This window comes from Epinephelus fuscoguttatus, linkage group LG14 (assembly GCF_011397635.1).
Source record: "Epinephelus fuscoguttatus linkage group LG14, E.fuscoguttatus.final_Chr_v1".
Classification (NCBI taxonomy): Eukaryota; Metazoa; Chordata; class Actinopteri; order Perciformes; family Serranidae; genus Epinephelus; species Epinephelus fuscoguttatus.
Genome location: NC_064765.1, coordinates 18,304,684 through 18,318,474, shown reverse-complemented (window position 1 = coordinate 18,318,474; position 13,791 = coordinate 18,304,684). Strand labels below are relative to the sequence as shown.

General features: G+C 41.1%; 1 protein-coding gene across 2 annotated transcripts in view; it reads right to left on the bottom strand.

Moving 5' to 3' along the window:
* rcan3 (regulator of calcineurin 3) overlaps positions 1 to 13,791 on the bottom strand; it is a 64,389-nt gene that overhangs the window by 3,593 nt on the left and 47,005 nt on the right. For both annotated transcript variants that reach the window (XM_049595434.1, XM_049595435.1), the window contains 2 exons: positions 4,116 to 4,289; positions 2,621 to 2,792 (listed from right to left, as the gene is read on the bottom strand). In XM_049595434.1, the coding sequence (XP_049451391.1) occupies positions 2,621 to 2,792; positions 4,116 to 4,289 (346 nt within the window). The remainder of the gene's footprint in view (positions 1 to 2,620; positions 2,793 to 4,115; positions 4,290 to 13,791) is intronic.

Sequence of the window (13,791 nt, the reverse complement as noted above, 5' to 3'; positions counted from 1 at the left end):
CTGGGGACGAGGCTGTTGGGAGAGGAATGTAACAGTGCAGAGCTGTGCTGCCTACACATTTCACACACCTGCTGAAACTGTGATAGGATGGGAACTTTGTGGTGACGTGAAACTGATACACACTGTGATCACAACATCGGTTTGCTGTGTCGTGTTTGTTCACAATTCAGATTTTTGAATTTCTGATTGTTGCCTTTTTCATAGGGATTGACTGTTTGCTTCATTTGGAGTTCAGTTGTGGTGAGTTTCTATGGTTACGCTGATGATCTACCTCTCTGGATTGGACGTTTGAGAAAGGTCGCATTGCATTCAAATATGGTGTTCATGAGGATGAAGATTTTTCTACTGAGTTTAATTCAAAGTTGAAAAATGCTTCTATTAGCTCTACTGCGATTTTAGGTATGCAGTAGCTCAGCCCATAGTGACTTAGTGACCTGGACCAAATATGGTAGTTGGAGAGGTGCCAATTGACCTCCTGGGCACTGCTGAGGTACCCTTGAGCAATGCAACAAACACCCAACTGCTCGGGGCGCCTGTCCATGGCAGGCCCCTCATTCTGACATCTCTCCATTTAATGTATGTACTGGTCCTGTGTGTGCATGTGTGTGTATTTCAGGCCTGTGTGCATGACAACAAAGTGAAAAAAATTGACTTTTTAACAATATTAATCAAGTATATCTTCTTCTTCTTCATCAATGGAAAAGAGGCACCGCCTGTCTTTTGACCTTGATGTAATGACGAAGGTGCAAAACCGAGCAGCAACCTCTGAGGCTGAAAAATGAAGCCAACACAAAGCGTACCAAAAATTGCAGTTCCTTGAATGGCCACTTGAGGCTGTCTCCAGACGTGAGTCAATCCCCATAGACTAAAATGCCTAACATTACAGCAGAAATAAACATGTTTACAGCCTGGTACAAAAATGGTTTTGGTCTCTGTAGCTAATTTCCCCCTTTATGACGTATGTATGGGGGTGAAATTTTATATCGCACACCTGTTAACATTTTATTAAGGCTTTAAGTTAGGGTTAGGTTTTATTTTGGAAACAAGTCCTGTTTCTCCTTTGGGGCCAGAAAAAGATTGGCTGCTGCTACATTTTTACCGGTTCTGGATGATGGTGATTTGTTGTACATGAATGCATCTGCACATTGTTTGCACATGTTAGATACTGCATATCTTTGTTACAAATTGAAAACTCCTTACTCATTACTGTACACTTCATTCCAGGGCTGGTCGGCCATCTTTGACCTTTCGTAGGCTCAGTCACTGGTATTGTTCATTTTTAAAGCCATACTAGGTAAACTTTCACCGACATTTGTACTTTGTTTGAACAGAGATTTGACAGTAGCTGTAGTCTGAGATCTCAAGACTTAGTTTTATTGTCTGTTCCTTGTGCATGGACTGAGCTGGGGAAGAAAGCTTTTATGTGCTCTGCTCCCCTCACTAGGAATAACCTTCAAAACGATTTGAAACTTCGTGAACTGGTCTCTCTGCCTAATTTAAAGCTCTCATAAGTATAAGGATGAGTCGGTTGATTCTTGTCATCGTACTTAAGTGTCCTAATATTTCTACATGTTACTGTATATCTTGAATGTTTTTAATTGTGTTGTTGTTTGGCTGTAACTTTTACATAAGTCACATATATTTAAAGGCCTAGCCGCTTGGGTGACTGGCTGTCTGTGAGGCGCCGCTATAGTCTCTGAGCCAGATTCACCCCTCGCTCCTCCACAGCTCCACCCTTTCGTCCAAACATGGTTGCTTCTAACTCCAAAATTAAGACTGCATTGTACAAAATGCCAAACTCGAGGCTCCAAAACAGGAGTCCACAAACCAATAGGTGACATCACGGTAACTATGGCCATTATTTTATACAGTCTATGAGCAAATCCCTAAATCCCTGGCAACACTTTTCATACCAAAATCTAAAAGACCCCAGTTACATGATAAAGTAACTAACCTAACCTCTTCAAGCACATTGAAGTAATTTGCACACAAACACACAGACACACAGATATTCGCATTGATGCATATTTCCTGAGAAGTATCAGAATGCAGCAACTGAAGGTGAAGTGTCTTTGACACTGACGGATAATTGCCAGCACTGTGGTTTTCATTTATGTGCTTCAAGCTGATATATTTTTTTTATATTGCTGCCTGACCGAGACCATGTGCACAGCAACACTTGAGCAGGAAATTCAACGTTAACAGCCATTTCACATAGAAATATCGATTCTAAAATGCCACTCAATTCATAATGAGATTACACAGACAAATAATGGCGGTCTTACATACAAATGCATCTGTGATCAGGTAAATTAGGCCTAATGCTGTTTCGCAGACATTACCGAAAAGCCTGCAGGAACAGTCAAGAATAAAACACGGATGATTCAATAATGTCCACCCCAATTCCTTTTGTCAAATTGCTTCCTGGACAAATAACCTTTATTTAACACCCTGCTGAGGAGCGTGAAATTATTTCCTGTTTTTACCTGGGTGACTCAAATTAGATTTTTTTATACCTTCATCATCACACACCATTTCCTGCGTGTTTCATCTGTGCATGTGTGTATTTAATGTATAAGCATTCTGAAATGCTTCATGAACTTAGTTACTGAGTACTGACCAGGTCCTAGCTTGGCTACTGCACACAGCAGGTCGTAGTTGATGACGGGTGTGGCGTCTTCGCTCTGGCTCCAGCCCACAGGTGGCGAGGCAGGGGGCGAGATCAGGAACTGTTTGACGGGCTGGGGAGGGGCCAGGTATGACTTGTCGATGTCCTCATCACCATTCTGGACCTATCAGAAAGGAGATGACAATAGATGAAGGCTGTAGCGCTCTCAATAGGAGCTCAAAGTCAAATGAAGTGGGTGAAGCTCCTTCGGGAAGAATCCTAAAGTGACAGTAGAGAAAGTGACGATTCACAAAGAGGATTCAAATTGGGATAGTTGTCGAAGTTCCTGATACTTAACAGCAAGAAAAGCACATCAGTTTTGCAGTCACGGCTTCAGCCTTTTAGTCTCAAATTGCAGGCTCCTTCCCATGAGGGGATTTTGGCATTTTGATAACAGCCAACTGCCATAATTACAATACCTACATGTGGCATCTGTCTGAGCATTAAAATCCTTAATCCTCTTACATCAAAGTACCGAGGGGTGCAGCAGGGGTCATAACTAGTGATATATTTGTGATAAAACGGGCATCAATTATAAGTTGACTCATGGTTTCCCAGGAAGAAGGAATTTGGTGTTGTGAAGGCCAAATGATGTCAAGGTATAAATAATTTTTTTTTTTTTGGAAGATATTTTTTGGGGCTTTTTTGCCTTTAATGTATAGGACAGACAAGCGTGAAGGGGGGAGAGAGGGGGAGTGACATGCAGCAAAGGGCCACAGGCTGGAGTCGAAACCGGGCCGCTGCGGCAACAGCCTTGTACATGGGGCGCCTGCTCTACCACTAAGCCACCAGTGCCCTGAGGCATAAATAATTTTTAAAGACATCTAGCTTATATATAACAGTTGTTTTAACACAACTTTGGGGACTACACTTCAGTGGGTTTGGGTCTGGACTTTCTACACATTGAAATATAGACATTTAAATGCTTAAATGTAATGAGCTACATGTCTAAACTTTAAAGCTTATTCCAAAACATCCAAACATGATTTTATCATTGTAGCTATGATATATTCTCTTCTTATTTTGTGTTTGTACAAGACACAAACTTCACTTTGTTTGCTTCCCGTCTCCCCTAAAGGCAACAGACAGACATGCACAGATACACAGTTATGATGGAGGAGAAATCAGCAATTCATGTGTTCATGTGTGCAATCATATGACTGATGAGGTTTGACAGGAAGGTTGGTGGGTTGAGGAAGCAGTCAGGTGTGGCTCAGAGAAGACACACACACACACACACACACACACACACACACACACACACATAAGAATGAAAAGGAGAGGAAGTGACTTGACAGAGTTTTTGTCCCTGTTGTGTTTGTGCATGCTGCAGTGAATCATGCATTAAAGCATAACTTCCCATGTAAATAAGCACCGCTCTTCCTTAGATGGTCCATGTCCCAGGCCCCCTGCCTGCCCTTTCCCAGACCCCTTAACTGAAACTCACTTGGGCAAAGTAGAGTTTGAGCTTCTTGCCGTTGAACTCGGTCTCGTGCAGCTCGATGCGAGCGCGGGCAGCGGCCTCTGGGGTGCTGAAGTTGATCCGGACTCTCCGGAAGCTTTTGAACATCTGGAAAGATGTCTGCTCATCGTAGATCCTGAACAATGCCTCGAACCTTTCCTGTGGAGACAAAGACAGAAAGAATTTGGTAAGAGATGGATTTAAAGACATTTATGTTAAATGCTTGAGCAGGTTGATGTTTAGTGTCTTGCCATGTATGTTGAAGATACTGTAAGACAGGTATACTGAACTTTTTTTGCCCAGAGGCAGACCCCTATTGGACGATCCTCCCTTGACACTTTTTTTTTTTTTTTTTTGGATAAACTCTATTTTGATGCTTTTTTTATGCACCATGGCATCTTATTTATATTTAAAGTAAAAAAAAAAACTTGTATGAGTAAGTGTATTTTCATTGTGAATTAGAAAGCAGTTGGGGGGCCACCTGGCACACTACCGGTATCACTGCTAGAGGAGAAAATTCACCTTATCTGGTAATTAATCTGGATAAAAAACATGAATAATAATGTGAAAGGGATTCAATAGTAAGCAGGTATGGTAACACATAGGGCTGCAACTAACAGTTACAGCCATTATGGAGCAATCTGTGTTTTAATTTTTGCAATTAATTCTTTATTCCCTCACAGAAAACAGTGAAAAATGTCTGATGCAATGCCCCAGAGCCTGGAGTGACATCTTCAGATCCCTTGCTTTGTCTGACAGTCTCTAAAGATACTCAATTTAAGCATTTATAGAACAGAGAAAAGAAAGAAATTCCCAGATTTGAGAAGCTGGTACTAGCGAATACCTTAAACAATTGCTTGGTTGTCAAAATTGTTGTTGATCGCCTAAATGATTAACTGACTAATTGTTTCAGCTCTAACAACACAGAGGAGTTGTTGCTTTCCGGTTAAAATGTCCTCTGGAGCAGCTCAGTCAGTAACATGTTCTAGTTTTCTTGCTTTATTAAGAATATTTTGTGTTTATATCCAACACAAACAATGGCATCTCTGCACAATTTTTATATTTCTGGTGAAATATTAGACAAATTAGAAAGAGCTCAAATGTGGGGTTTAATTAAAGATGAACTTCAATACTAATGAGATGGTTTATTCATAAAACTGGGCTGTAGAAAGACACAAATACTTGGGAAAAGGACCAGAGAAAATGGAGAAAAAGAGGCTGTGGCATTTGCTTTTGCTCAAGAGGTAGGAAACCTACAACTACCAGAATGTGCTGCACCACACTGGACCAGTAAAAGGTCCCAATGATAGGTGACATAGTATGAGCTTGGCTGTTTTTCCACAGGTAACAATATGGCAGCTGGCTGGTAAGAGAAAATCTTAAATTACAGTTAAACATTAAGCTAAAATATGGCTCTGAAAACATTTTAGCTGAGAAATAGGTGATGCAGTTGTAGAATATTGTTTCATATTTTATCAGCACTGCTTAGTTTCACTGTTTGATCTATACAACACAGGAAACCGTATGGCACCCACTTCCTGTCCACAAATTCTCATATTACAGCCAAACAGTGCACTAAAACTGTTTCTTGAGACAATTTAGATGAGAATTAGACAATACAGAAACAGAATCTTGGTTTATATTTGATCAGCGCTGCCTAGTTTTACTATTTGATCAGAGTTCTGGGTCTTTCTCTCGATCTGCGTCTATACTCTTTGTGTCCTGTGGTGGCAGGCACACGAAAATGCAGACATACTATCTGCAGTTTGAGCAACAGCCCCAAGGACCAGTGAAAATCAAGTCATCTAGCGGATTTAAATGAAAAGATGAGCAGGGAGATGTGGGTGCTGGCAAGATGGAGATAAGTTTACCACAGTTCATTTACACATACCGCCCACATTGTTATGATATAAAGCTGGTTGAAAATTGGCAACGTATCCCTTTAAGTTATTCAGTGATAAATCTGTCTGAGTGTCAGACGTGACTTTAACTGCTCTGCACCCATTTCATTTTCTATCGAGTTAATGTGGAAATTAGATTTCCAACATCCCGTAATTTTCCAGCAATCTTCTCTGATGCTGTCTGTCTCACAGTCCTCTCCCTCACTCTCCCTTCTTCGTCATGCACCACACTTTGTCTTTATCTATACCCACATGATATATTCCCACATCTCCTATGTTTTATTATTCGATCCGCTCCATGGGCACCAAATTGGCCTCCTCAGGTGTGAACTCAATCAAGCAGCTCAGTAGGAGGGCGAAAGGAAAAAGAAAAAGGCCGCCGGGAGAGCTGGTTTCTTAGTAATCAGTAGCGCTGTTCTTTGTCTCCTGGTCGACAGATGACTATGACGTTTCCTATCAGAAAATTAAGATGGATAGTGGACTGAACGGTCTCATCACTTTGCACTAAAAGTTTGTGCAAAGACAAATTAACACATACCAAGCAAATAATCACTTGCCTTTCATGTGCCCAATGTCCTGAGAGCCACGTGTGCAGTCAGTGGCATCAGTACCAACTGTTAAGTGTAACCCCTTTCAAATCAGTCCATGATTGTGTTTTTGCATGCCGGTGCTTGTCTCAATATAGTCTCAGTGGGAAACACAGGACTGAAAAACTCTCACAACACTTCCCTCAGTCTGCTGACACAGCACCTCTCACCAGGATGGAAAGGGTGCGTGTTAGCCGGAGGAACACAGGCAGCATGTCGACTGTGAGATCTGCCTCTGCACATTAGTGACAGCTTAGTGATGGCCGACACCAGGTATCTGTAAACTCAGCACGCTAAAATGAGCGCTCCCTTCTGTATGTGTGTCCTGTTAGTGTTAGTCCCGTGTCCTTCATATGAATCCATAAAAATCTCTTACATCTAAATCTTATCTTGTTTGACATTTTGACTCCAAAAATCTGACTATATCTGATAACAATTACTAGGATTTGATGAAACTACAGTAAAACACACAGCAAAGATGTGGGTGTCCTTATCACATGAAGCAAAGTGAAAGTCATGCTGTACTCTAATTTCCATATTCATCACAAAAATGCTGGAGGGAAGCTGCGCACCGCTACGGGGCTGCAACTAACGATGATTATTTTCAGGATTACATAATCTGTCACTCTTTCTAGTTAATTCAATTAATTGTTTGGTCTTTAAAACATCTGGAAACAGTTAAACAGGTCCATCAAAATCCGTCCAACTCATCTTTGAGTTGCTGTTATTTTAATAAGATATTAATTTTTACTGGAATGTGAGACAAGTACTTTTATTTGATAAGCTTTAACCTTCAAATATTTACTTGGACTTTGACTTTGGCTTCAGGACTGGAAATAACGTAAGCACTAAATGTAAAAATAATCATTAAAAGCTGCAATGGGAGAATGTATATTAACACAATACACATTACCTAATGACATACATCACTTTGTAACACCTAAAAATACATGCATTTTTAAAAAATTAAGCTGAGTGTCTTCATTGAATTTCATTACAGCCAAGTACTTCTTAGCAAATGTCAGTATGCTCCGAAATACAGGGTGTATCTCTGCGGAGAAATTACATCATCACCCTGTCTGACACATGCAGAGTTGTTAATGACTGAGCAAGCTGTGAACCACAGTTATGCTGCAGTGTGGTGTACACTGTGGCAAGACAATTTGAATTTCAACAATAAGCAGATTAACGCTTTTTACTCATAATCCTCCCTCCTTTCCCTCCTTGTTTTATTTCCACCTCTTCTCCCCATGTAAGTGCATCTGGTCTTCCCTTTGCTAAACGCCTCAGGGTGGCTGGCTAAACTTCAGAGCTGACTTCACCTCCGGGCTCCGTGATACCATTTTTAGTCAGGTTTCTAGTTGGCCATACAAGGTGCATTCTGAAGAAGCAAGTAAAAGAGGTCAGGACAGGAATGTGTGAGTATCTTGACTCCTTTTATGCATTTTAAAGAGAATTACCGGCTAACTCGGCAATTAGACTGCTACAATCCCCAAAAAGCCAGAGGAGAGGGAAGAGTGTGACTCACCACAATACAGGGACAGCCGAGTGTTAAATGTGCTCATTTAAAATTGATCCTCTCACCCCCACAGACGACATCGTCCGCTGCTAAATAGTAGTTATCCAAATAGCTTCCTCACTTTAATTGGGTATAAACAGCAGAGGGAACAACAAGTCGACATGTTGAATTAAAGAGGTTAAAGGGTCGGCCTCTGCAAATAAACACATTTCTGTTTTAATCAGTCTATTGTGAGACACTCAACTCCTTCTTATGTGTCTCTTTTGATCAGGTTTCCAATTGTTCTGAGCCTTTGTCAATGTCCGACACACGTTGTAGCAAAAGCATTTATAAATGGATTTCAAGTGGGCACAGCAAATTGCTAGTGACTTGATTTTTGTATTCTGTAAAATGGACAATTTTGCTGTTTAAATTTGCAGTAATTCATTTTTTGGCCACTTGGGGGCAGCACAGCAGGCTCCATTATCGTGTTGGCTAATGTGTTAGCAAACAGTGGCTTATTTAAACATCTAGCAGTTACCTCACAATATCAGCATTAATTTGAAGTCATATTTTTTTGCCCCTGATGAAAGTCAGTCCAATTTGTAGTTCTGTTTTGCTCTCCATCAAGTCCTGACAAAAATATCTGGCTCTTAAGCTGCTAAATGCTCCGCTAGCTGCTAACTTTGTCCATCTGTTAGCTCTGGAAAGGTAGCATACAAGGGTTGGATACTGTAATTCGGTATATGATATTTGAACAAGCTGCAGGGGTAATGTAGTAGACTAAAATACAATTCTGTTTCTCTGCTCTTTTCTAATCACACATAAAGATAACCTTCTTTCTCTGTCTGTCTGCAGGTGTGTGTGTATGTGTGTGTGTGTGTGTGTGTGTCTGCTTGTCTAGCAGTGATACTAGGCTATTACTAAAATAATATATAAGAGAAAATAAACCACACTATCCTCCAAAACTATCACAACAGATCGGCACTGCAGCAATAGTTTTGTCTCACTGGGAAGCCATGAAGCAGAGTGGCCGATGGAGCAGAGTGGTTGATGGGGTGGCAGATGGAGTGGCCGATGGAGCTACATGGCCAGCTTCCCTGCATCATGGCGCTTCCACCTCCTGTCTACAGTTGAACCAATTTCGCAGGGCTATGTTGCCGGCCTTGAAGCTCTGTGATTGTCTTTGAGGCTTCAGGGTGCTTTGTTGCACTTCTACCTCTTGTCGAAATCTGGCGTCTAACCTAAATGCGCTAACAGGTACCGGCACAATCATTACTCGGTAGTACTGACGCAATTTGGTCGGTATCCTTAAAAGTACCTAGTTCGGTACCCAACCCTATAGCTTACAGGCGGTTTATTGGAGCGTAATCACTGAAAACAATGTCTAGAACAGACGCTGGTGAGAACGGTGAGCGTGGACCAAAACAGCAACGTTAATGGCTGTAAAACCAAAACAATTAGCTTGAGAAATTCCTAAAGGGCTCCATAGATTTGAGCAGTTTGTCACCTTCCATACAACACAAAGTATTTGTTCCATTACTAATATAAAAACATTGATTAGTGCAGCTTTAAAAAGTCTGTGTCTCTGCATGGGAGCATGGACGTTTCGTAGTACGATATTGGCCTTTTTTGCCTTCTGAAATATAAAAACAAGATTTCTCAAAAAAGCACAGGCTCATATAACAGCACCACAATCTAACTCTCACTATGACCAGCTATTGTTTTGTTTGCAAACTCTTCTGATTCGGGTTTAGTTGTAACAAGCTTCAGAATGACAACAAAGCACTTGTTTGGCCTGTCTGCAGAGCCCACTTAAGCCCTTATTCAAACCGTGAATTTTCCATGAGCCTCAGCCAGCTACTATGACTCACATGCCATCAAACTCCATGTCTGATAACCGATAAGGTAGTCTTTCTCATGCATGCACACATAAACACACACACACACACATGCTGCGGGTACCTCCTTAACCTAAATTGATGTTTTGGCATGAGGAGACATGTGGGAAAGCTCCGAGATCATGTTCCATAATAGCATGTTTGTTTTTAAACCCCGCATACTGACTGCTGATACACCCGCGGCCGATCAGAGTGTAACAAGTGAGTGTGCTCATCACAAATTTATGTGGTCTCTATGAACGGACATCCTGAGGGAATGAGAGGAGGAAGAGGAGGGGGAATGAGGAAGAGGAGAGGGGTGTTGAGTTACACTGGGTTGAAAAGTGGCCTGCTCATCTGCCAATGCAATGTTCCCTGCGGTGACCCACTCCCTTTGTCCTCTTTGTGCACGCACATGTGTGTGTGTGAGACTGAGACGTGAGTAAGCATGTGTGTGATGTGCACAATGTGTTCAGGATTCTTCACAGTGTTTCCATAATTAGTTAGATGGTATTTCTGTCCGCATACACACACACACACAGGGCATGTGTGGTTAAGTAATGTGACAGGTACCATTAGTACCTAAGCACAACTCAAGGGCGTCTGTCCCTTTGTCAGCAGAGATAGACTGGTTTTCTCACACACACACACACACACACACACACACACACACACACACACACACACACACACACACAGCTTGATCTAACACCTGCTACTACTGTATTTGCAGTGACTGAGAGCTGTAGGACAACAGGTGAGCGAGGAGCAGAGAACAGCATGTTCCTGTATTTCATTCTCAACAAGGCGGATAACAACATCTACTGAAGAAGCTGGAGGAAAATATGATTTATCTCACATACAGTAGCTAGGTAACAGAAAACAAGAGAGAACTGGGTGTGCTCGGAGAAAAAAAAATAAGGACAAAAACAAACCTAACATCATCCTCATGGTTCTTTTTCACATTAAAGTCTGTGTTTTACTCACAGCTTTTGTTTATCTAACAGGAGATATCTGTCGTGTTTAGGGTGGAGACAGTTGAGAGGAGAAGGAGGCGTGAAGTCACAGCTCTCAAATAGCCGACTTGATTGAAACGGCAAGTGCTGTCGTTACTGCTGACCGCATGTTTCCCCCATGTCACCTTTACGTAACACCCAGGGTGCACCTCAGCAGGCTAAATTCTTCCTTTCCTGTCCTGGATCGTCTCTTTACCTCGGCCCCCAGGCTTGGAGACTGCTTCACTAAATTTGCGACAGGCAAGCTGCCATAGGCGTAGAGTTTGAATTTTGGCCCCCCTCAATATCTAGAACATGTGAATTTGTCACAATAAAAACATTAAAGTAGGAAGGGGCTTCATGCAAGAAAGGCACAAATTTCTGCATAAACTTAACGAGAATGCAGGAAATTAAGTGTTTGACTCGTTATGTGTCAAACAAAATCTAAACGCTTCCAAGCTGCAGCATGCAACATGACGTCTTTTCCTCTAATACTTATTTTGACACATATCAAAACACCTCAACCTCAACACATAAGAGCCTTGTAGCACTCGCAAACATATCTGGAATTTGAGAGCTACAACCATTTTGTTAAAGAGGCCCTGGGAAGATACTGACTGGATACATACTTCTGCATCGAATCAACGCCGTACCTACAACGTAAACTCTGTAACCTATGCCGTAGCCTGATGTGCACCTCCCCAGACATTTATCTACATGTCGCGGCTGTCTATTTTTGTAAGCTGAAAATCATTTACCTTAGTGGAAAGAGGTAAACTTAGAGGTTAAGCTTTAAAGAAAATGATGAAAGGAACAATCGTCTTGTAGCATTAGTAGAGAAATATACTTTATCAACAGTAGTTGCTCCAGTCGTTGATTACGATTGGCTGAGCTGCATTCAAAGCCAATGTAAAATACTTTATAAACACACAGCTGTAATGCATTACAGCTAGAGTTGTACCGATACCGATACCAGTATCGGAAATGCCTCCGATACAGCCTAAAATGCAGTATCAGGTATCGGTGAGTACAGCCTATGACCAATCCGATACCACGTAATGCCTCGTGTCATTATGCATACGCACGATTCAGGCAAACGAAACGGAAATGGAGCGGAGTTTAAAAAGCATTCTACTGTAGCCTTTAAAATGTTTTTTTTACCAAATTGTGTGGCTGCACTTTAACCTGTGTCTTGATCTGTGTCAACACTGGATAATAATAATAATAATAAAGAAAAAGTTTTATGGCATTCATTCTACTATTATGTATTTATTTAATAATATTTTACATAGAGTTTTAGGAGTTGAGACATACAACAATTCATATCCCATCCATTTTTATTTTACGCGCTGGTATTGGATCGATACTCAGTATCAGCAGATACCTGAGGTTCAGGGATCGGAATCGTTATCGGGAAGGAAAAAGTTGTATTGGTACATCTCTAATTACAACAATATTTCTGCACCAGTTAGCAACCTTTCATCAAATGGGACACAGAGTTTAAGAAGGCAATCGCCAACTGAAGCCCAAATCATTTATCATCTACCAGTAAGAGAACAGTCAGGAGGACACAATGCTGTCATTCAACAGACCTTTTTCATGGCAGACATTTTGACTTGTCATAGTAGGAAAAGCACAGGTGTATTTAATAACATCAATTACGGCTGCATTCCACTTATGGGAGGCTTTGACATTGTGCATGCTGGCTAACTGGAATAGCTTACTGGGGAGCTACTTGGAACTGAGCCATCGTTAATGTTGTCAGTTTCACCTGTGCTCTTCCTACTATGACTAGTCAAAATGTCTCCTGTGAAATTGAATGCACAATAGAACCCACAAAAATGCCGGCGAAATAAAGAGGGCTTTTAGACGTTTATGTTTGAGGAGCCAAGGAATGCACTGTGTCCTGTTGCCTCGCTGGAGAAATACCTGTCATTGCTGCCGCCCAATCCACTGTCCTTTTATCTCCATCCAAAGCAGACAAACTACACCCACAATCTAAAGTTTAAAATGTGACTTAAGCTAGCTTGCGTGTTTTTATTTATAAACCTAACTTTTCTTTAGCTATGTTGGCAATAGCAAGCAATATCATTTTAGCTATAGTGTAGCTTGTAGCAAGTAACTGGGCTAAACTGTAATAAAAATATCACAGGCAAAGGACAATAACTGAAGTAAAGTACGGGTAATAGTTGTCAACACCCTTTAGCTGCTCTAAAATCATTGTAAACCACAACGTTTAATGGCTTAGCTCTTAATTAGGCTTTAAGTTTCTGCAGATTTTCATCAAAAAGCACAGATATTTTCCTTTAAAGCAGCAGTTTTTATCTAGATATTATTTCCCCGTACACCCAAAAAGCTAGCAACTGTCTACCACCACAGTTTACAGTAAAGAAAATCCTCTTGATGGCTCATGAAATGCTTCTGGTGGCACAAAGTGTTGGGAGATTTGGGAGAAAATGCAAATGAGCTGCTGCCAATGTGCCACAGTTCTCCTACAGCGCTTGCAAACTGTGTTTTTAAGAGTAATTTTTTAAACCAATTTTGTATTATTTAGTATGAGCCATGACTACACTGTTTATGCATGAAAGGGAAGTTAAATAAATAAACTTCTGAGTGCCAACATTCCCTTAAAAGACTGTTGTGGCCACATGTCCTGATGGAAAAATGAAAGATGGAGATCAAGAAAGAACATGCGACGGACAAAAAGGGTCCAACAAAGAGACAGAAGGCAGCCTAGCACAATAAAAATCCACTGTGAAGAGATGTAAAGGATGTTAAGCTTGCTAGTGAAGTGCAGCTA